Source organism: Xiphophorus hellerii, chromosome 12 (genome assembly GCF_003331165.1).
Source record: "Xiphophorus hellerii strain 12219 chromosome 12, Xiphophorus_hellerii-4.1, whole genome shotgun sequence".
Taxonomy (NCBI): domain Eukaryota; kingdom Metazoa; phylum Chordata; class Actinopteri; order Cyprinodontiformes; family Poeciliidae; genus Xiphophorus; species Xiphophorus hellerii.
The window spans coordinates 1913120-1935658 of NC_045683.1; the positions used below are offsets into that span (position 1 = coordinate 1913120).

A 22539-nucleotide genomic window follows, 5' to 3' on the forward strand; every position below is an offset into this window, starting at 1 on the left:
CGCCATGCCGACAGTGGCTTTGCAGCGCCAGCAGCTGCCTTTGCAGGCGAACTCGTCCGTCTCTGGAGCTCAGAGAGTGGGTCGATGGTGAAATGTTCTGTCGCCGTGTCTCTGGTTCCTCCTCAGTGTCCATGAACACAACAACATGTGGAGGGAAAACAGCGACTGGAAATATGGTGAGGAAATAATCAGGAGCAGAACCGACGGGTCCAAACGCCTCATCGATAGATTAATAAATAAAATAAAATAAAATAAAAAAATTGCCACATTATGCAAATGTTAGAAATACATTAAATTATACAAATAAACAGAACTAACTTACAAGTAACTTTCCACAAATAAATAGGAGCTTATTTTAAGTCACTAATTCCTTAATACTGATAAAAATATTCTACTTCCATTGGTAGATTATTTCACATATAACAAGATGTTTTCCATGTTAAAACAAAGCCGAGCCATTTTTTGGATTCTGCTTTCATTTTTCTCTCGGCGCCATCAGAACCTTTCGGTCCTGAAGTTTCACCTTCTGGTGAGCGGCGTCTCCGTCTGCTGAAGAGCAACTTGATTATCTGCTGCGTTGCCACCTACTGTTGCTCCTTCTCTCAGATAACAGGATGTAGAGGTTATGTTGATGGAAATCATTAAAATCCACATCATTAGCAAACAAGCCATCAGTGCTGTGTCTGTGTGTGTGTGTCTGTGTGTGTGTGTGTGTGTGTGTGTGTGTGTGTGTGTGTGTGTGTGTGTGTGTGTGTGCGTGTTCAACCCGCCCACGCTGTCGCTGTGCAGAAGTGACACAAATCCTCCTCTGCTCAAGATCTCATTTATTTATCAGAATACAGATAAACTGCCTGCTGTTAGAATCCAGAGAACAACATTCAGGTTTCTCCCTGATCCAGCCTTAGACTCATGGCTGCTCTCTGCTGCAGCGTTGGGAGAAACAGGCCTAATAAAAGCAGAGGTAGAAACTGCTTCCTGACTTTGGAACAGCAGAACTCCCAGGTGTGAGAAAGTGTGCCATCCCCAGCTTTTGGTTTAGCCACAGAAAGCTGCTGCCTTTTGTTGTCAGATCAAGTGTTAGGGATGCTTTGTATGACAGAACGGTTTCTACCTTCCCACCTCGGCTGCTGAAAGCTCACAGGAGGAATTATTTGAAGTGCTGTGAGAACATAAAAGCCTCCACATGAAAGTTTCTGGCAGTAAAACCGGCCTAATAAACACGAGCCAAAATAAAACTGGAGGCTGAGGACAGGAGAGGCAGCAGGAGCCGTCAGGGCCTGGATACCTGCAGCTGGACCGGCTGGATGCTCAGGTCCATTTTAGTCTGACCTGTAACTCTGACTCTGATCCTGCTGCGGGAAGCTGTTTGTCTGAAAGCATCATTCGCTGATAACAGAGTCTTTGTTAAGGTCACAATACCGTCATGTTTTACTCAACGTCTCAGAAAGCTTTTAGGCTTCCTGACTGCAGTTCTTCTGGGTCCTGCAGGCGTTGGGCAGATTTTGAAAGCAGCTGATTATTTTCATTTCAAACAAACTTTTAAGTTCCTGAGTGAGAAGTTCTCATTTGGTAATGAATGACTTTCTGCCTCGGTTAGAGCAGGACTGGGCAATACATCAATAATTATCTATATCGCAATAAACACATGATCAATAGATATTGCGTCTGAAAGAAGGTTTTGGACATATTTACAAGTTTAACCATATAAACTTGTAAATATGAAGGCATATTGTGTGTGTGTGTGGTTCAGATTACACGTGCTACACCCGGTTTTAGATAAAACTGTAACCCTTATTATTACAGAATGAAATAACTGGAATCAAAAAATATCTACTGGACTCTTCTGTGCAGCCAGAGCTCAGAATCCTTGGTTCTGATTCGGATTCTGTCGGGTCATTCTCACTGAGTCAGAAACGTTTTTTTTTTTTTTGCTAAGTGAAGTTTCTAAACTTTAACGTCTGCTGTCTGAAGCTGGGTTAGATTATTTATGCTTCACTGCATCTCGTTTTAATTATTTTAAGTCTTTTTACATGTTTGAATAAAATCTTTGTTGATCTCCACCTGATGGTTCATAATGAGTCTGACTGACATTAGCTAGTTTTAGGCTGTTTCTGATGTTACATGTTTTCTGTTTTTGTCTCCAAGTCTTTCTGGTTTCTGACCTGTGAAAGTTGCTTTATAAACTAAAGTTAGTCTGAGTTGTTGTGCTGTTCTTCTCTTATTAAAAAGCAACAGCAGCGATTTGTTTTCTGCCTAACGAGCGCCTCAGTTGAACAACTGGGAACCTTATTTGGCCTCAGTGCCTAATTGTTGCTAACATTTCTCTTCAGCTGGAGATTAATGATAATAATAGTTTAGTTGAATAAGATGAAATGATTTTTCTCTGGTCCGTCTCGTAACGTGGGCGTTCTGAGGTCCTGCTGGAACATTTCTGCATGTGAGGCTTATGCAAATAAAGCCGGATCTCTGGGAGCTGTTTACAGCCTCTCTGGGTTTTAAAGCAGGTTGGCTTCATGATCACAGAGTCTATTTTTATGCAGAGGAAAAAAAAACTCTTTACCTGCTCTCCCCCTCCTGTCCTGTTATTTTTTTTCTGTTGTTCTTTAATCAGCGTTGTCTTTTTGCCACATGCTGAGCTCACCATCTGCCGCTGCTGTCGGCGTCCTCAGAAAGTCATCACTGTATTCCTGATTATCTGGCTTTAATCGCCTCCTCTTCAGGGAGACGCAAGGTTAGCAGGGAAAGCAGCTCGCATGAGGTCCAATAAAACCGCAGCAGTAAAGTAAATCCACTCGACCTTGAATGTCCGGCTTGAACTTATGGTAGATGTGAAAACATCAGAGCTCTGCTGCGTTATGTTATAATATATTCTGTATTTTTGTTGCTATATCAACTTTTAGTTTTATGTTTTCAGTTTTTTACCCTTGCAGAGGTTACAGCTGAGCCAACAGCCAAACGATGCACTTCGTCCTGCCTTTACGCTGTTTTAACACCAGACGGTCCAGTTGACTCGGTTTGATTGGGACCAAAACATTTGTTTCATCTCCAGCTGCTGTTTCTCTTTTCACTGCTCTGAGTCAAACCAACCAAACTTTTGAAAAACCTTTAAAACATCATTAGTTGGAATTTATCACGTTAAATCAAAATCTAATCATGACAAGAAATTTATCATGATAAATGAACAACAAACAATAAATGATGTAATAAATGCATCTTACAGGTTTTTAAATCTGACACTCAGTTACTACAGACCTGTAAACATCCATCCATCCATCCACTCACTCACTTTCTTGCTTTTATTTTTTATTTTTTCAGTTTTTTTCTTGTTTCTGCAGTTTTCAAAAACTTTGGTGAATATAGAGATGAAATCATTCTGAATGTCTGCCTTTCATCTTTTCTCTCTTTCTCATATGTGCCTCCATCACTCTGTGACCTTTACATTTATTACATTAGCATGAAAATACAACTTTATAAAACTTGGACTGTATTACCCAATAATTATTGCAGACGGCTCTTTGCCGTATGAATATAGAGGAGATTTATTGTGCAGCCTCAGTTCTTCCACCTCGTTCAGCTGCTGGTTGAGAGGAACCGGGTTAATCCAGGCCGATAAAGACGATGAGCCCGCAGCATGACAGACCCTCCACTGAATTTAACCAAATCAGTTTCACAACAGATTTAACTGTTAAAAAAAACCCAGCTGAATTTAAAACCAGAGACCCAACACACATGAACATAAAAACATATCAGGTTTCAGGTCCAAACCACATGAACTGGTTTCACTCACCAACATTCAGACGCCAACGGGAAATCTCAGAACCTCTCCAGAGGAACTATGAATTCAGCCTGGAGGCTTTTCTGGATCAGCTGGACGGGTTCTGTCAGAATCTGTGAGGTTCTGCAGTTTGAACCAGGAAACAGAAACAACTGAAAGCTGGAGGTTTAATGTGACTGAAAGGTGAAAGCTGAGCAGCGTCACAGTAAATCCTGGATCATCTGCAACAAACGGTCCAAAAACAAAGATCAGCGTTAAATCACCGTGGCAACCGATACGACCCATGACCTGTCGGTTTCTGACCCCCATGTTTGGTGTTTTTTTTTCCTCCACAGTGGGACCTGAGAGGCTGAGCAGTGGGAGGCGTTGGACTGCATGAGGAGGCCGAGCGACGGGACGCTGGTCCTCACCTAGACCCGCCCCCATCGACCCCTGACCCCCACACCGCACCGACATGGTGAGATCCCTCTGTTTACTGGTAGCTGAGGTGAACTAGTAGCAATAATCCCAGTTCCTCCCAGTCTCTAAAGGTTTCTGACACCTTCACCAGCTGCGTTTCCATTGTGTGTGAAATCTTTGTCTATATTCTGCTAAATTCACCATTGCTGTGTTTTTATTGAGACATGAAATTAAAATAAGCTCCTCCTCCTTCCTGTCGTCTTCTTCTTCATTTCTGATAGTAGTAACATCCTGTTGTTGATCATGAGCTAAAAAAGTTTATCCCTTGCAGTTTTGCTGAACACATCTATTTGAATAAGGCTGGAAAACACCTGATCCAGCACAGAAACATTTTATACAACATTTCAACATTGGAGTGTTTCCAATGAACAAATTGATTTTTGTACTTTTAATTTTTACACAATTTTGTGGTTCATGGAGATGCAGCTACTAAGCCCAATATATATCAAATGACATCGATATTTACTGTCTTGAAATTCTCCTACTGTCTCTTTAAGAAACTCCTGCTCTTTCTGAAGCTCCGCCTTCAGGAAGTTATCACATCATGGCTCCTCTACTAACCCCTTGAACACCTTGTTTACCTGCTCTGACCAGCAGCTCCTATAATGAGCTCAGCTGTTCCACCAGGTGTTTGCTAATTGCTGCTGGCTAGTCTGAAGGACTAGTGTTGGGGGAAGGTACTCTGTAAAGTCCAAAAATGACCAAAAGTTTCTCAGAGGGCGGATTGATGGTTCTGATTTGACCACAGATCAAACCTTTTGCTGCAAATCGTAATCAGGGCACCAAAAAGATTCAAGTTGATCTGGAAGAAGAATGGAGCGTGAAGCTAGCAGGAAGCTGTTATCTTCCTGAACTTCAGCTGAGCTGCAGCTAGGGGGCGCTTTGTTCTTTCATCTGGAGACGCATTTCCACCCTGAAAACATGAATAAAGTCTTTCTGCTTCTCACTGAAAACCGTTCTGTCGTCTGTCTTCCTCTGGAGGTTTTTACAGGGAAACCCAAATGTTAAAGCAGTTTTCTCTGCTCTGAGTGTCACGTTAAACTAAATGTCAGCTACAGGCAAACTGTGGATGTAATTAAGTCCGTGAGCGTCGTCAAACTCCTCCATCCTGCAGGTAGCGGGCCTGATGGAACGCCGGGCTCCGATCCAGAATCCATGTTAACGTCTTAATCTTTCATCTGAGCGCCGTTAATGTTTAGTTTTGTGGGTTATGGCTGTCGACACGACCCCACTCTCCTCCGCCCCCGGCAGCTCAGAGATTAGCCAGGCTGTGATGAACGACCTCACAACTCCGCTCAGAACCGCCATGAATTATTTACACGGCGTCATAAATAACACGCCGTAATGAGGAGCGCTTACAGGCTGCGGGGGGCGGAGGAGAAGATGGAGCGAGGCGACCTTGGACCTGACGGCCGGTAGATGGAGGATCTCTGGCCTGAAAAACCTGACATCCGGTTCGCTCTGCAGCGGAGAGGGGACGGCTCAGTGATGTCACAGAGGTCAAAGTTGAGCAGATTAAGCTGAATCAGGGCCGTGATGCTCAGACCTGCTGCAGCTCAGGATGTTTCAGGTGTTTCTGTTATTTCTGATGCCACAGTTAGAGCTGCAGTGTGTAACTTTTATAAAAATATGCTTTAAAACTGTCACCATGTTGTGATAATTTAATATGAGACAGAAAATCTGGAAAAATCTGATCATCTGTTCCCCCCTGAGCTACTATTAAAGAAATGCTCCAAAGCAACCAATCAGAACCAGCGGGAGGGCCTTAGTGCTGTCAGTCATACTCATGTACGTGCTGCTAAATGTGACAAGACCCTCTTCTTGGCTCTGATTGGTTTGATGACTTATTATAACCGTTATAGACAGATAATGAAAAAGAATTAAATTGTCTGGAAAAACTCTGAAATGTTGGGATTAAACTCAGAAATGTCCTGATTTTTTTGGCAGAGGTTTATTACTTTTTTTCCATCTACAATGTTCTCTGTTTGCAGATTGGTTGTTTCTGACTGAGTGTATTTCTGCAGTTATTACTGGGAACACTGGGAGAAGGCAGAGGAGCTTGATTTTTTTCCCCACAGGTTATATGACTTATACTGTCACAACATAAGGAGAATTTTAACAAATATGAAAAAATCTATTTTTTATAAGAGCATCTTTAAAGACAAAGAGTCCAGCTTTTTATCTGAGTTAGGACAGTTTCCTGCTGTTAGTCTAATTATCTGTGTGATGCGTTACTTTGATGATCTGCTGCTGATAATCCCTCTCTGCAGCATAAAGCCCAAAGTTCTGATGGTTCTGTGCTGACGACCTTTGCAGCGCGGCGTCCAGCCGGGCTGGAAGTGGAAACACTCCTGGAAATGAGCATCAAGGAGGGAAAATGCCACTTCCACTTAACGACTAAAAAACATCAACATATGAGCGTTTAAATGGCCGCCGTCCTCATCATTCACATCAGCAGAGTTCATCTTCTTCTATGGTGACTGTAACGCTGCTGCAGATCCTGGATTTATGTCTGCAGGTTTTAATCAGGTGCAGAACCAGAACCAGTTCTGCTCAATAAAACTGGATCATTAGTTTTCCTGAGAAAGGCAGCAGCTGTAATTAAAACAGCCGTCTAACTCGTCTGCCTGGGTGTTTGTGTACATGTGGGCAGTCGGGCGATGAAGGTTTGATTACAGCGGAGCTGCAACTAACAATTAATGTAGTAATTGATTTAATCTATTGATTATTCTAACGATTATCAATTAATCGAATTTTAAAAAGTCAGTGGTTTAGATTGCTGATCTGTGTCTTTCTGGTTTTAACCTTTTTATTTAGCTTGTATACATATAAAAGTGTCTTTAATGATAAAATGAAAGGTCTCCATGGTAACCTCCAACTGATGTGCTTTCTCTCTCTTCTCACCCTCAGAGGTCGTTCCGGTCGTTTGCCAACGATGACCGCCATGTCATGGCCAAACACGCCAGCGTCTACCCGGCGCCGGAGGAGCTGGAGGCCGTCCAGGCGCTGGTGTCCACCGCAGAGGGAGCTCTGAAGAAGGTTTCTGACTGGATGGACGGCCTGAAGGACTCCCCAGGGAAGACGTCCAGCTGTGATGACGAGGAGGAGGAAGATGCTGCTGAGACGGAGTGAGTCTGATTATGGGCCGGTGTTACAAACTCAGTGGGTTCACCGTAGGAACAGTGACCCTGTGCAGCTGCAGGGCAGACGTTGGTGCTGTGAGGTAATCGGGCGCTGGCCGCCATTCCTCTGTCTCAGCCCAGCTGGAGCGCCGGTTCTGTGTGGGGTGACCCGGGTCGGCCTGCTGGCCAAAGGTCTGCTGATCAGAGGCGACACGGAGCTGGAGCTGGTGCTGATGTGCCGACCCAAACCCACCAAGCTGCTGCTGTACACCGTCAGCGCCAACCTGCCCCTGCAGATCCAGGTACAGAACCGTCAGCGCACTCGCCCCTTTAAGACACGCAGGACCTCGCCTTAAAGGGGCGGCGTCATGTTAAGTCCATTTTACGTCATATTATAATGTTTTTCCCTCATATAAAACAAACCCGGAGTGTTACTTTGATTTTTTTCATGCATGTTTGAGAAATCCCTTAATCTCCATGGCAACCGTTCAGCTGTGCAAAACGCCTGGATGGACCAAGCTCTGCCTACGAGGCGCAGCTCCTCCTCCAAGCTGCAGAGCTTCTGCCTCACAGAGCAGCTTTCACACCTCAGCTCCTTCAGACTAGCCAGCAGCAGCCAGCAAAAATAATAAATGAATAAGAAAATGCTGTATGAAGCTCAAATATCATTAATAAAAAAATCCTGTATCAGTCTAATTCTAGCTGCTACCCAAAGATCTGATTTATATTTTTTTTCTGTCAGCTGTAATAAATGTGGATGTTACTAGTGGATGGATCGTTGTGGTGTAAAGAAAAAAAAACAGTGAAAATGAGCCTCCAGCATCACTGTTTTCATCAATTTCTTAGTTTGTTGAAGGTTTTTTATAGAATAGAATAGAATTACTTTATTCATCCCAGCAGGGAAATTACTTCGCAGTTACAGCATAGAGACAAGAGGTTCTGCAGTTTTAGGCAGGAAAGGATCAGAGAACAAAGTGTGGAAAGACCTGAGGTCAGGGGTCAAACTGTGTTTCCTAAGTGCGTCGCAGCTCCCTGACAAACAGTGACTTCACCTCCAGACAGTCGCTATGCTGTGATCCATCCCAGAACCCAGAGGATCAGTCTGGATCCGCCGTTCAGAGGCTGGAGGTTTTCCTCCGTTAATTACTCACCGCAGCTTCTTCGTCAACAGAGGAAACTGTCTGAGGATCTCATTTCCTGCCTCTAACTGCAGCCTGACGGGCGGCGGCCTGATGGATGGAGCCGTTTTTACCTGACAGAGAGGCTGCAGATGAAACGGAGCGCCGTGCTGGCAGGAACAGCAGGCAACAAGGCTCTGGTGCCGCTTACTTCCTGTTCATGTTGTCATGGAAATCAATGTAAAAGAATGAAATTAAACTTTCTGAATTTTATTTTTCTGATTCATCACCTTCCTCCTGATGAAGCTTTGGAAAGCCACAGAAAATCCCATTGAAACATAAATACCTCAGGAAAAAAAAAGTTTTATGCAAAATATTCAAAGTCTAGAAAATATATATTTTCTAGGCCAGGAGATTTCAGCAGGAAGAGGAATAAAACTGGGCTCTAATTAGCAGAGGAAACTAAACTAATGTAAATAAAACATAATTTTGCAATTACGATGTTTCCAATAAACATGAATTACAATTAAAATCACAAGTGAATAAGTTTGTTCATAAGACGAGTCATTAAAAAAAACTACTTCCTGTTCAGTGTTCGCCATGGTAATATCTGATTATTGATCATGTGACACATATGATGCGAAGAAGGTGCTCCTATTGCTGTTTTGCGAAATAAACCATTTTTGATTCGGCCAAAAATTTCCCTTATTGTAGCACAAAAACTTAGTGAGTTTTTTTTAAGTACTGTGTTTTCATGAAGCAGATTTATTTTTTTAATTCCAATTTGCTCAGTTTTATAGTGAATAGATAGACATCTACTCAACTGACATATTTATTCTTTTCAAGTGTTTCTTTCATGTATTGTTTTTTTTTACTTTGACACCAAAAATGACTGAAACATCTTAAATCTGAGGATGAATGTCTTTATTAATGATGCAGCGATTATAGTTTTCTGGCCGATCGCTGATCATGATCTTTAAAAAGCTCGACCTGCTGAGTAAATATTTTGGTCTGAAATGTAGCCAGTAAGTTGCTGCGTTGGCAGCAGTGTGGTCACTGACCTGGTGGGCGGGGCTAACGGCCAAACGAACAGAACAGGACAGAGGCTGATTTTCAGACCTTTGCTGATTTAGAGAAGATCAGTGGATTAGATCGGCTTCACATGGAAGTATTGACGATCACTGATCTTTTAAGGAAATCAGCTGGCTGATAAATAAGTGCACCCCTAGTCTTTATTTTCCTGGTCACTATGGTAATGGTGTCGCTCTGTATTACAGACGATGACAGACGACAGGTATGAAGTCCAGTCGTGTGTCTCTGAGGCAGCGATCCGGGTCTGCAGCACCAAAGATCCCAGATTGACCCTGAAGATCACCCTGACCTCGCTCGCCATGAGGGAGGAAGAGGAAGATGATGAAGGTACTCACTCGTTTCTCCGTCTCATCACATCGAGGATGAACTGGAACATGGGAGGAGAAACCTGAGCTCAGAGGCTTGGAGCGCTGAAAGCTGAGAGGCGATGGATCTGGGTCAGCAGCAGCTGGACGGAGGATTTCCTGAGAGGATCGATGGAAAAGCGAGCCGCCCGTCTCCGGTGGCAACGCGTTCGGGACGGACTCTCTGATCCGATTGGAGCTCAGAGGCTCCTGTCCGCTTTAAACCCAGTCTGAGGCGGCGGTGGAAAACGACAGGAAGCTGTCACCCTGCCATCACTCAGCTTCTCAGATCTTCAGCGCTGTCTGAAGTTCTGGCGTTCCAGAACGACGAGCCGCTCCGGGTTTCTGCTCCCAGCAGGAGCGTTTGGGACAAACTTTCACAGAATAGAAAAATGTTTCCTGCCAAACGGCTTCAGAGCGCTCTGTCGAGTGAAAACCTCCAGAAAAAACAGGATTGTTCCTCGTTCAGGTCCGTCGTCCTGGCAACAACCAAACATCTAAACTGAGGTTTAACATTCTGCTGGCAAATATGAGCAGAAACGACTGATGACGTTTCACACATTTAAAAACATTAAAGCATGTAAACTGTCTCTGGTTTATAACAGATCCAGGATCAAATAACTCTGAAGATGTTTGAAAAGCCTTAAAATAAACTTTTCTTTATTCTTTTTAATTCCAAAGGTCCATATGACCTCACAACAGAAACATAATAACTGCTGTGTTGACGTTTATGATTAAAGATTGATATGAATTGAAATTTAATATTAAATTAAATGACTTCAGTTCCCCTCCTCACCATCTGAGTTGCTATAGTTTCCACCGTGTCCAAAACCATCCAGAGCGTGGGTCAGAGGTCACAATGAGCCGTACGGTGTCCTGTGAGGTTTGTTTTTACAGGTCAGGCAGTTTATGGCCCAGATGATGAAAACTGAAACATTTACCGTGATCCAGAGCAACGCAGCGATTGTTGAGTTTGTCTTTCTGCTCACCTGAAGCTGCAGATTCAGAGTTTATGATTAAAACTTTAATTCACCTCACTGTGAAAACGAAGCTCATTATTTCCTCCCAGCCGACGTTTGGCTTTTATCTGAAGGTTTTCCTGATTTTATCTGAACTTTATTACTTCCTGTCAGCTGCTGTCTCTAAATGAAGGTGGAAATTACAATCCAAAGGAATGTTGATATTGTTTTATTGTTTCCATGTTCACTCACCAGAGTATAGGTGCAAATAAATTCATCTTTATTTCTAAGACGGTAAAAGAGGACGAGTTAAGGTGGACTGTTCATCTGAATTATGTCAGTAGGTCCACTTTTGTTTCTGCATTTCACTGAGCTGCGTTCTGCAGAACGGCTTGGCTGCATTAAGAGGGATTTTAAAAGGTAATTATTTCAAATTTAAAAATATTTGGTACAAATCTTCCACTTTAGTCTAAAAACTAGTAGACTTTTTAGTAGTTTTTACTACTAGTTTAAAACTAGTAATAAAAGCTACTAGTTTTTAATCTGTAATCTAGTCTCTCATTTTGTCCTGCAGTAGCTGATGACACTCTGATCTTCAGTGATTCATGCCTTCATCCTCTGATCTGCGGAAAAGCTGCATGTTGTCACGTCTCCTTCTCTCGTCAGTCTTATAAATCTTTCTGTGACAGAACAAGCCCCCCACCCCCACCTGTTGCTCATTAGGTCAGAGCAGAGGGTTGACCTAATATACTTTTAAACTCTCCGTTCTTCTTCCTGTTTGTTTTTCCAGAGGAAGTCGATCAAGAGGAAGGCGAGCCGAGGTGTGAGGAAGAGGAGGAGGAAGATGTGCTGGACAGGCTGAAGTGCCAGGCGGCGCTGGCGGCGCTCCGACACGCCAAGTGGTTCCAGGTGAGCTCAGCAGGTTCTGGGAGGAATGATCAGAGTAAAGACCCAGTTCTCTCTGCAGGTGTTGGCATGACGACCTGATGCTGATTCCGCTGCTCCACCGTCACGTCGGGTTTTGTTCTCTTGATACGATGAAGGTTTTACTCTCTGGTTGCTGGTTTTCTCCCAGGAGAATCGTTTCCTCCCATCAGGTCTGCAGCTCAGGCATCAGATTACTCACAGTTGGTTTTCAGTTCAGGTTGTTTTCGTTAAGATCAATGTTTTTTATTCATATTGTGAAGGATCACATTAGAAATGGTTGATGCATTTTCAATTTCACAAAAAAAAGTTTATGGTCACTTAAGGTGGCTTTTGGCTTTCTCTTAAAAAAAAGAAAAGATAAGAAAAGCCCTAGTGGGGCTGGGCCGTGGGGTCCAAGCCAGTTAGTAGCCTCTACTTCTGCTAGGAAGTAGAGATTACTTCCAGGTCATACATGAGGGTGATTGACAGCACTAAGACCCTCCTTCTGACTCCTGAAGTCAGAAGGAGGGTCTTCAAGAGGCGGTGCATTTTTACAAATGGTAATCTAGTCAATAGGTCAGAGGTCACGGTGTTTCAATTCAAAACTGAATCAAACGAGATGAGTGAAGTTTGATCTGGTTGAAGGTTTGATTCCCTCTGAATCTGCTCCAGTAACACTGACTAAACCTCCAGTTCACGGCCGTCAGCAGCGTGTCGGCGCTCCAGAGGTCGTGACCTTGCCTCTCTGCTGCCTGTTGAAACTCTCCTCACGCCTCCATCTGTCCCTCAGGCCCGGGTCGCCGACCTCAAGTCCTGCCTGGTGGTTCTGCGGGTTCTGAGGGACGTGTGCAATCGCCAGCCGGAGTGGCAGCCTCTTCAAGGATGGGTAGGTGCCGCTCAGCGCAGGAACTACCGGAGGTCACGACCTCTGAGCCCCTCTGGTGGTCTTATGTGTCTGTGCAGCCGCTGGAGCTGATCTGCGAGAAGGCCGTCGCCACTAGCAACCGGCCGCTGGGTCCAGGAGAAGCTCTGCGCCGGGTCATGGAGTGCGTCGCCTCAGGGATCCTGCTACCAGGTCAGAGGTCAGAGGTCACGGGCCATTCCATTCCAGCTTTATTTAGAAAGCACTTCAAAAACAACTCTGCAGCCTAAAACATAAGGAATAAATAATTTTTATTGTCTCTTTTATCACATAAAACTGATATGTTATATTATAATTTAACATAATGATAAAACTTTAAGTCCATATTTTCTACATCAGATAAATAACATAGCAGATGTTGGAACTGTCCTGGCTTTGAGCTGCATCATGGAGCGAAAAGCTGTTTGTTTCTGTCAATAGAGAAGCAATTCCCTCTCTGTGCCACAGTTTCTGAATAAAACAGGTTTATTATTGGAAAATCAAATCAAAGTGGGATTAAAAAGCTGCAGAAACACAGAGAGATGAGATGAGCAGAACTGGTCCAGTCTGTTTCAGAAACATGAACTGATTCACCTCCATCACTCAGAACCGCTGAATGTTTTTCAGCCTGAGCTTTCATCCTCAGTCTGCTAAATGTTTCCGCTCAGCTCCAATCAACACAAACGTCCTCGTTTGTTTTCTGTCCTCGCTTCGTTTTCTGATCCTCCGTCTGGGAATCCTTCACATCTTTTCATCAGCAGAGAGTTCGACCTTCTGACGACGTGAGCGCTTTGCTAACAGCCGCAGGATTTTCATCACCTCTCAGTCGTTCAGGAGCTTCTTTTTCAGACTCAGTTTCACAGAAAATAGAAAACGGAACATTAAGGCCAATGTAGACACAAAAAGAAGTAAATTTACAACAAAAAACTTTTTAGAAAAATGCAAGTTTTAAAAGATAAATTGTTCAACTTTTCAAACTCAGAAATTTACATGTTTTTCTACAAAATGTCTGAGTTCTTTCTAGCAAATGTTTTACTTTTCAAGCTCAAAAATTTCTAGGCTTTTTTTCTAGAAAATTTATGAGATTTTTCTAGATTTTTGACATTCAAACATTTTTGGTGGAAATTTGCTCCTCCTCTTTTTTTCTATCTACAGAGATCGTAATACTCCGTCATAGAAAACAGAAGACGGGTGTTTCGCCTTCTTATTTTGAGAACGTGTGTGTGTTTTCGTGCCAGGAGGCCCAGGAGTTCACGACCCCTGTGAGCGGGAACCCAGAGACGTTCTGACGCAGCTCAGCGCGCAGGAAGCCGACGCCCTGACGCGCAGCGCCCAGGTGAGTCCCAAACATCCCACATTTCCACGCTGTCCCCGAACCTAGCAGCTCAGACAGCTTAGCATTAGCATAGCAGCCTAAATTAAAGCGTCTTGTTGCTCAAAGGCACTGTGGTAAGGAAGTCTGGAGCGCTTCCTGTTCGCTCGGGGCCCAGACCTCTAAACGAACAGACCTGATCTCACCTCTGCTCCACAGCGGCTCCAACCGGTTCTACAGGAAGCAAAGTGGGTCAGAATTCATTCAGGAGGCGTTTTATTTAAAACGATGCTCTGATCTCTGCTGGAGACGAAGCAAATGAAGAACTTCTTCACAGAATCAGTTTTTATGAGCTCTGACCTGCAGAGCATCATAAAGCCTCTCCTCCTGTTTTCCTGCTGTAAAACTGAGCGCGCTCATTAAGTGGCGTCCCACCGAGGTTCGCCTCAGCGCCGCCTGCAGCCACAGACTCAGCAAGATCCTCCGGGAAGCAGCTGAGCTCGATTTAGGAGAGACTTCTCAGTGAAACGTTGGTGAAAACGTTGTTAAAGGGTGAAACCCTTTAACGTTGTGAAGGCAGAGTTTCAGAAAGAGTCGGAGTTTCTTAAAGAGACAGAGGCCCAATTTGAAGTCGTTAAATTATGTAGTCAAATTTTTGTTAAGTTATATACAGCATGTTTTTAACTGAAGGTAACACTGATTGTGCTATAAAATGGCACTTTGTGGCTGTAAAACATTTAACACTGCCCAATCAAATACTCCATTGTTTTTATATATTTGCTCTATTCTGTTAATACTGTATTTTTAACATACAAAATTCTTGTTCATGTACATCTGAGTTTTTTTTCTCACTAAAGCTATAAAATTAAATTCCATTTTTGTGTTCATTTAAAACTATTATGACAGAATTTAATCACAGAGTAAATTGTGAATCTGCCACACTTTGAAACTTCAGAGAAATGATTTAATCCTGGAAGGTTTTCAGCGTTTATAATGCATGAAGTTTCCTCAACACTCCGAGCTGCTCCACCAGCTTCTGGGGTAATTATAGCCAATCGATCAGAAACTCATTGGTAGCTGTGCAGCCTGTTCCTGCTCTGTTTTTAACCGTCTGTGTGTGTGTGTGTGTGTGTGGGTGTGTGGGGGTGGGTGGGCGTGTGTGTGTGTGTGTGGGTGTGGGTGTGTGTGTGTGTGTGTGTTTCAGCATGCGCTGCGCCTCATTGCGTTCGGTCAGCTCTACAAGGTTCTGAACATGGATCCTCTGCCGCCCACCAAGGTTTCTCCACGGCTGCTGGAAGGTCAGAGTTCAGGAAGTTTTCTGTTTGTTTTGGATGTTTTCTTCCTCCTCCTCCTCCTCCTCCTCCTCCTCCTCATCCTGCAGTCTGTGTGAAACCTCCATGTTTGTTTCTGCTTGCAGGCGGCTGCCTGAAGAGGCTCCGGGACGACTCAGGCTGTGACGACAGAGACTTCACCAAACGGATGAAAGGTGATTTAACTTCCTGGAAGCAGATCAGACCTGATCCGAGTTTTTAGTTTGTTTTTATCTTCAGTTCAAACCCTGAGTGAAGCCCCCCCACCCCACCTCCTTTAAATTGGTGTCAAACTTTTATGCAGCAAAAATTTTAATTTATTCTGCTGTCATTTTGAAGATTTTAATAAAAAGGTTCCCAGAGGTCATCATCAATATCTTCAAATCAAAAGCAGCACAAACTAAAAAATTTGCGGCACAATAATAGTTGAGTCGATCAACACCAAATTTGTTTGTAAATAATCACATTGTTAACAGAATGAAAGGTTGGTTGACCTCTCATGACCTCTGGGAACTTTTTTATGGATATCTTTAAAATGATAGCAGCACAAATTAAAATTTTTACTGAACAAACGAAGCACAAACATTTAACAACAATTTTCTTAGATTTGGACAATATGTTGGGGGCTGGTTGACCTTTCATAATAATAATAATAATAATAATAATGGTGCAACAGAGCGCCGCTGTGACGTTTCTGCGGGTCGCTTTGTAGAAATTTGTTTAATTGGTAGCTTGAACAACCACACAAAAAATGTTTAAGAAACTGATCTGTGGATGCAGCCAGAGATTTGTTTCTCTCTGACCTTGTTTGAAGATCCCACTGTCTGAAAATATTTGAAACAATCTTCCTGAGACGGAAAAAGACAAAATGTTGAACATAAAAGCAGAATATTGTGAGAAAGCTTCAGAAACAGCAGATTACTGTGAGACAGCCGGAGCGCAGAGTCTAATAGCAGCAGATAAATGGGTATCGACTGAAGACTTTGTGAAGTCAGAGAGCTCCTCTGTTCTGTCTGTGTGTGTGTGTGTGTGTGTGTGTGTGTGCGCGCGTGCGTGGGGGTGCAGGCGTGTGTGTGTCTAAACACCCGCTGATGGTAAACAAGGTGATGCTGAACAGGCTTTGTGTAAAAGGTGAGAAAGTGACTCAGTGGAACTGAAAGCGTTGAGGCTGTGAATGTTTCCTAGAAACCAGGCGGCTCCAAACAGCCTGCAAGGTTTCATCAGGGAGAAACAAACTCCAGTCTTCATTAATCAGAGACGTTAATCTGAAGTTCGGTTTATTAACCCTAATCCTTGAGCCACAGAGCTCCATGAAGCCAGGCTGTTCCTGGGTTGATGGAGGAAGTTGCTCCTGGATGTTACTGGCTGAAATAAATGTTTTTATATTTCATGATATTTAAATAGTGATATTTATGACCAGCTTCTGGTAGTTGGAATTTCAGAGAACGTTTAACATGGTCCTGCTCTGTCCTCCGTCTTCCTCCGATCTTTCTGGATGTTTTTGAACATCCCAATCGTTTCCTGAACACCCAGAATCTGGACGCTCCGCCTTTAAAGGGCCAGTGTCGTGTTTTCCAGGCACATAGTGCCGTTTTATAGCACAATCAAGGAGCTACATTACCATCAGTTAATATAAAAATGTTATATATCAAATATGACTTGAAAGACATTTTACTTTATAATTAAACACCTTGAAATTGGGCTTCTGTCTCTTTAAGAAACTCCTGTTCTTTCTGAAGCTCCACCTTCAGGAAGTCGTCACAACATGGCTCCTTTATTAACCCTTTAACAACATTTTTACCGTGGTTGCTCTGAGCAGCAGCTCCTATTATGAGCTCAGGTGTTTGCTAATTGATGCTGGCTAGTCTGAAGGAGCTGAGTGGTGGAGGCGGGGCTAGGTCCACCCAGGCGTTTTTCACAGCTGAATGGTTGCCATAGAGATAACAGGATTTCTCAGACATGCATGAAAGAATCAAGTTTGTGATGAGGCAATAACATTAAAACATGGAAATATTAAAACGTATGTTTTAAATGACACTGCCCCTTTAAAATCTGAATATTTGAAACATTTATTGATCTGCAGCTGATAATTAATATTTATTGGTTGCAGCATTTGAAGGCAGGTTTCTTTTGTTCTGTTTGATGTTTAGAAATAATCAGCAGCTCTAATCGGCCATTTTACTGGAGGGATCAATCCTGCTGGCTGCAGCATCACAATTATCTCACTGCTTCCTTCAACAGTCAGTCAGGGCATTAACACCCCCATCACCCCGTCACCCCCCAAAAAACCCATCAGCACCTCCATCCTCTTCCTCTCCATCTGTCTCCATCTGCGCTCCTCAGGACAAAGCTGCTGCTCCCATCACTCTCTCTGTTCCTCGACCTTTTGACAAAGGACAGCTTATAATTTTGATAAACATCAGCTGTACAAAATTTGTCATCATTTTTAAAGAACCATCATTTTATTTCTGTTTTCCAAGAAAAAAAAGTCAAGAACGATGAAAAACATCTTTCATTTTCTTCTGATTAAAGCACAGAGTTTCCAACCTAAGGAAGAAAATCAGATCTGAAAACGTATTACTGCCATTTTCAGTTTTGAAATACATTTACACAAAACATATTTTTAAAACGTGCATTTATTATATCTGTATTCAAAAACATCAGTTGTTTTTAAAAAAAATAATTTTCAGCCATAAAAATCCTCCAGAACTAAAGAAGCCATAATTTTCAAAGAATCAGGCTAAACTAGTCAAGTTCAGCGTATCAATATTAGCCCCTAACTCCACTCTCGCCCCGCCCACAATTAGCCCCGCCTCTAACTTAGATTTAGCCCCGCCCACAATTAGACCCACCCATTGTCCGCTTTAGCTCCGCCCCTCAACTTTAACAGCCTAGATTGACAGAAGAAATAATTTCATGATGACGCTGCAGGAACAGGAATCGACTATCTAGCTGTACATTTTAATGATTTAATGGCATATTTAATAAATTGTCTAATAAATTAATTAAACATGCAGTTATTTTGTGGTACATTAAATTAAGCAGATTGTTCTCGACCTCCATTCAGATACAGATTTAGTCATGCTTCCATATTCTGTGTATAAATAAGAAGTTTTCCTCTGGAAATAATATTTTTCTGGACTCAGATGATAAATAAAATAAAATCCTGCTGCACTCTTAACAAACAGCAGCAGTTGTTCCTCCATGCTTTTCCATCCTGGCATCCTGTTAACTTACACCTGTGCAGCAGCATACTGGTAAAAAAAACAAACTACTTTTGTTACAGATTTAACTGTGTATAAATATTATTTGTGACTTTTGACTGAATAAAAACAGGACAGGTTGATATCTCTCATGGTTCTGGGATTAAAATGGTCGACACGTTCAGAGCCATAAACACTCCAACATTTGTACCAGAGCAGCCGTTAAACGCCTGCTGCTTCAGGATCAGAAACCCCTCTGAGGATTGATTGCTTCTGTCTGGTGTTGCAGAAAACATCCCTCAGGTGGGATCCAGACCTAACGACCCTCACGATCCCATCCGTCCACTGGAGCTGGCTTTGTTTTTCGGCTGTTTCTTTCCTCTCTGCTGGAGTTTTATTGTTGAACCTTAAGACAACTGTTTGTTTTTTCTGTCTAAAAATACAAAATTCAGGTTTTATTTCTGTTTTTAATGAATTTTTACCTGAATAATCTGCTGTAAGTTCAACCACTGGGAGCAGAGAAGAGTTTTTTCTCTGATGTTTTATCACATCAGCTCATTATGGTTCTCTGAAGAAACGTTAAAGGCTGCTGATGGTGGGAATTTACTTGAGGACGGATTAAAATGAAGAAAAGCTGCTGAGTAGTGATGCAGAACATGCAGCATCACTCTGGTAAAATAAATCCACAGCTCCAGGTTTTGTCAGACAGCAAAGCACAGAGGAAGAATTGGAGTCTGAGTGGAAACTACAGAAACATTTAAACCTTCTGGGTCCAGATGATGTTTTTAATTATATAAACCTGATTAATAGCACGTTATTTTAATTAGCTAAATTATCACCAACAAAAAAAGCTGATTTTATTGATGCAAAATCAGCTTTTATTCATTTATTAAACTTCACTATTAATAATACAAGAAGCGTTTTCAATCGTAGAGTGACTCCATCTTGCTAGAAATTGACTCATTTTTCCAAATATATTTGCAAACTGTGTGAATTTATTTTAATAAGGTAAGAGTGCAAAACCCTTTCTAAATTTGGGTTCTACAATAATATAAATATGTAAAATCAAATGTTAATTTAATGATATATTACTAAATCAGTACGGAGAACGTTGCATCATCACTGGACGTCGATCATTCTTGAAATCATAAAACTGAAAATGTGATTAAGTTAAAACTTTAGAGAGAATCAAACACCGGTTCGCTTTCTGTGACACTGAGTCCAGTTCTGGTTCTGCTCCAGGTTTCTTCCTGTAACCAGGAAGTTGTTTCTTTCCACTGTCGCCACATGCATGTTCAGTATGAGGGATCGCTTCAAAGTCAACCATTTGATCATCAATCATCCAGCTTTATTTTGAAAATATTTGTTCCTGTTGGATTATAATCTTTTGTTTTATAACTGATAAAAATCTCAGCACTCAGAGATTAAATCTCTGACAGGAAGAACCGGCTTTAGTTTGATTTTATAAAAAAAGTTTTTTTATTTGGTTTAATTTTCTCCTAAATATTCAGAAATGTTTTATGTTTGTTGAGCGATCTTTGGGTTTAATATCTGCGTCTTTGTTTCTGCAGTGCTGGACTGGAGGATGACCGACCCGAACCATCCCATGAACGCTCTGATGCGTCTGAACCAGATCCATCCGGGCCTTCAGTACCGCCTGCTGTGTCAGTCGGGTCCGGTCCACGCTCCGGTCTTCACCATGTCTGTAGAGATCCAGGGAACCACATACCAGGCCAGCGGGAACTCCAAGAGGACGGCCAAGCTGCAGGTGGCCCTGAAGGTACGGCCCGGTTCTCCAGACCCGACGGCCCGGTTCTCCAGACCCGACGGTTCTGTTAAATGTTCTGTTCAAGTTAGATGTTTTATTCATGCTCTTATTTTGAAGGGGGTGAAGTCTGTTTAAGTTGCAGTTCCATATCTTCACAATTTTTTTTCACTTTATTTAAAACAAGGAACAAAATAAAAACAGTAGAGAAGAAAACATAACCATAAATATAATAACTGAGCATCAAAGAATATAGAAATTATGTTCAAATGAAATTCATCTCACAGGTTGTATTTCTGTCAATGGCTTTAGGATTTAAACTTTATGTTATGGTCTGGATAGAGTCCTGAAGATAATCAGATCTGGAAATCAGATTTTTGTTGCAGATGTTTGGAGGTGTGAATGATGTTTACTGTGAATAACTAAAACGTTGACAACATACATTTTCTGTATCACTAAGGTCACATTTTTCCATTACAAATAAATCAGCCTTATTTGTTAAAGTAATTGTAAAGTTTTTTTGATGGAAGAAGTTTGTCAGATCCTTCCAGAATATTCTTGTTTCCTGACCGAGGCTTTAGCGTCAGCAAAACTCAACAACTATAAAACTGAAACCAAGAATCACTTCCTGCAGCGCAAACCGTTCAGGTAGCTGTGTAATTCCAAACCTGATCCTGCTGGGGGCGCTATACTATGAGGTAGCACATGTCTTTACATATGGTGGATGTCAACGTGGCTAAAGCTAGCGCTTTAGCATTAGCTTCTGCTAAACATCGTGCTGGTGTAGCGCTCTGGCATTAGCAGAGCTAATGCTTCAGGGCAGCTAGCTTCTTAGTTAGCGGTTCCCACCGCTGCTTGGTGCCTTGCTCAGAGACACTCCGTTCAGGCGCTCATCTCCATGGTAACGGTAAAGTCTCGTCTCTGGTTCCGTTCAGGCCCTTCAGGCTCTGGGTTTCGTGCTCGCCTCAGACGGGGACCTGGACTCTCTGAGCGCCGATGAGAAGTCTGACGGAGAAGGAAAGAACGACAGGATTTCCACCAGCTCCAGCTCCACATCCGTCACCTCCTCCACGGAGACGCAGGAGGTGATAACACACACACACACACACACACACACACACACACACACCACAAAGTGTCTTTATAGCATAAAACAAACTGGAAATCTGATCAGTCTGAGGTGGGAAGGTGTTTTGTTTTTTTTCTCCTCTGTTGTTTATGATATTTAGATGATTAATTTATAAACGACGACTTCCTGTTTCCTCAAATCCATGTCAGTTCAGATTCCTGCTTTATGTCTCCTGTTGATTCTTAGAGTAAAAAAATCAACACCAAACGTTTATCGTCCAGTTTTTGGTTGAAAGAGAGAAAAGAGAAAAACAATAAATCATGCAAATGGAAATTGAGTTTGTTTAATTAATCAAACCATCAAATGATTTATTATTGCAGTAAAATCCATCAGATTGTGGTGATTTGACTAAATGTTGAATCAAATTTAAGGTTATGAATAATTATATAAGGTGCTGTTAATTTAACATCAACAGGGACTCTGAAGGTCCGGGTTCTGATCTGGATTAACCGGATCAGAACCATGACAACCCGCTAACTCCCAGCATGCCTCTGTGTCTCAGTCCAGAGCTCCGGGTCCGATCCTGACGGCGGGCGGGAAAAACCCGGTGATGGAGCTGAACGAGAAGCGGCGCGGCCTGAAGTACGAGCTGATCTCAGAGAGCGGCAGCAGCTACGACAAACGCTTCATCATAGAGGCATGAACACACACACACACACACACACACACCGAGAGATGCTGATAGGTTTCCTCTCCTCTCACTGCAGCTCAGTAGGAAGTGATGAGGGAGGAAGTGTTTGATGTTGGAAGCTTCCTGCAGATCTCTGGAGATTTAAGGATGAATTCAGGCTTCAGACAGGAGCTGGAAATCCTTCAAAACTCTTAAAAATGTTTAAAAGTGTTTTGATTTTAATTATTTATGTTCAAGGTTTGATTTCAGTATAAAATCCTTGAAAGTTCTTGATGCTCAACTTGCCCAGTTTTGGAATAAAGTGTAATCTAACATTTGATTACATTTTATAAGATCATTTACAGTCGGAATCAGATATTTTTATACATTTTATTAAAAAAATAACAAAAAATGTTCTCACTGTCTGAAATTAAATCAAACTTTTCTTCTTTAGGTCAGTTAGAATCACCAAAATTATTTCTATTTGCTAAGTGAGTTTTTTAAAAACTTTTTTTGTATTTTGTGTTTCAGGCT

The 22539-nt window shown here is 42.3% G+C and overlaps 1 protein-coding gene across 2 annotated transcripts in view; it reads left to right on the forward strand.

Annotated features, from left to right (window-relative positions):
* Positions 1 to 22539, forward strand: part of LOC116729282 (spermatid perinuclear RNA-binding protein-like) — a 36101-nt gene that overhangs the window by 8484 nt on the left and 5078 nt on the right. For both annotated transcript variants that reach the window (XM_032577711.1, XM_032577710.1), the window contains exons 2-14: positions 4111 to 4232; positions 7145 to 7362; positions 7493 to 7658; positions 9752 to 9893; positions 11660 to 11778; positions 12566 to 12661; positions 12739 to 12850; positions 13915 to 14012; positions 15193 to 15286; positions 15406 to 15474; positions 20073 to 20281; positions 21202 to 21351; positions 21898 to 22032. In XM_032577711.1, the coding sequence (XP_032433602.1) occupies positions 4230 to 4232; positions 7145 to 7362; positions 7493 to 7658; positions 9752 to 9893; positions 11660 to 11778; positions 12566 to 12661; positions 12739 to 12850; positions 13915 to 14012; positions 15193 to 15286; positions 15406 to 15474; positions 20073 to 20281; positions 21202 to 21351; positions 21898 to 22032 (1611 nt within the window). In that variant the 5' untranslated portion in view covers positions 4111 to 4229. The remainder of the gene's footprint in view (positions 1 to 4110; positions 4233 to 7144; positions 7363 to 7492; positions 7659 to 9751; positions 9894 to 11659; positions 11779 to 12565; positions 12662 to 12738; positions 12851 to 13914; positions 14013 to 15192; positions 15287 to 15405; positions 15475 to 20072; positions 20282 to 21201; positions 21352 to 21897; positions 22033 to 22539) is intronic.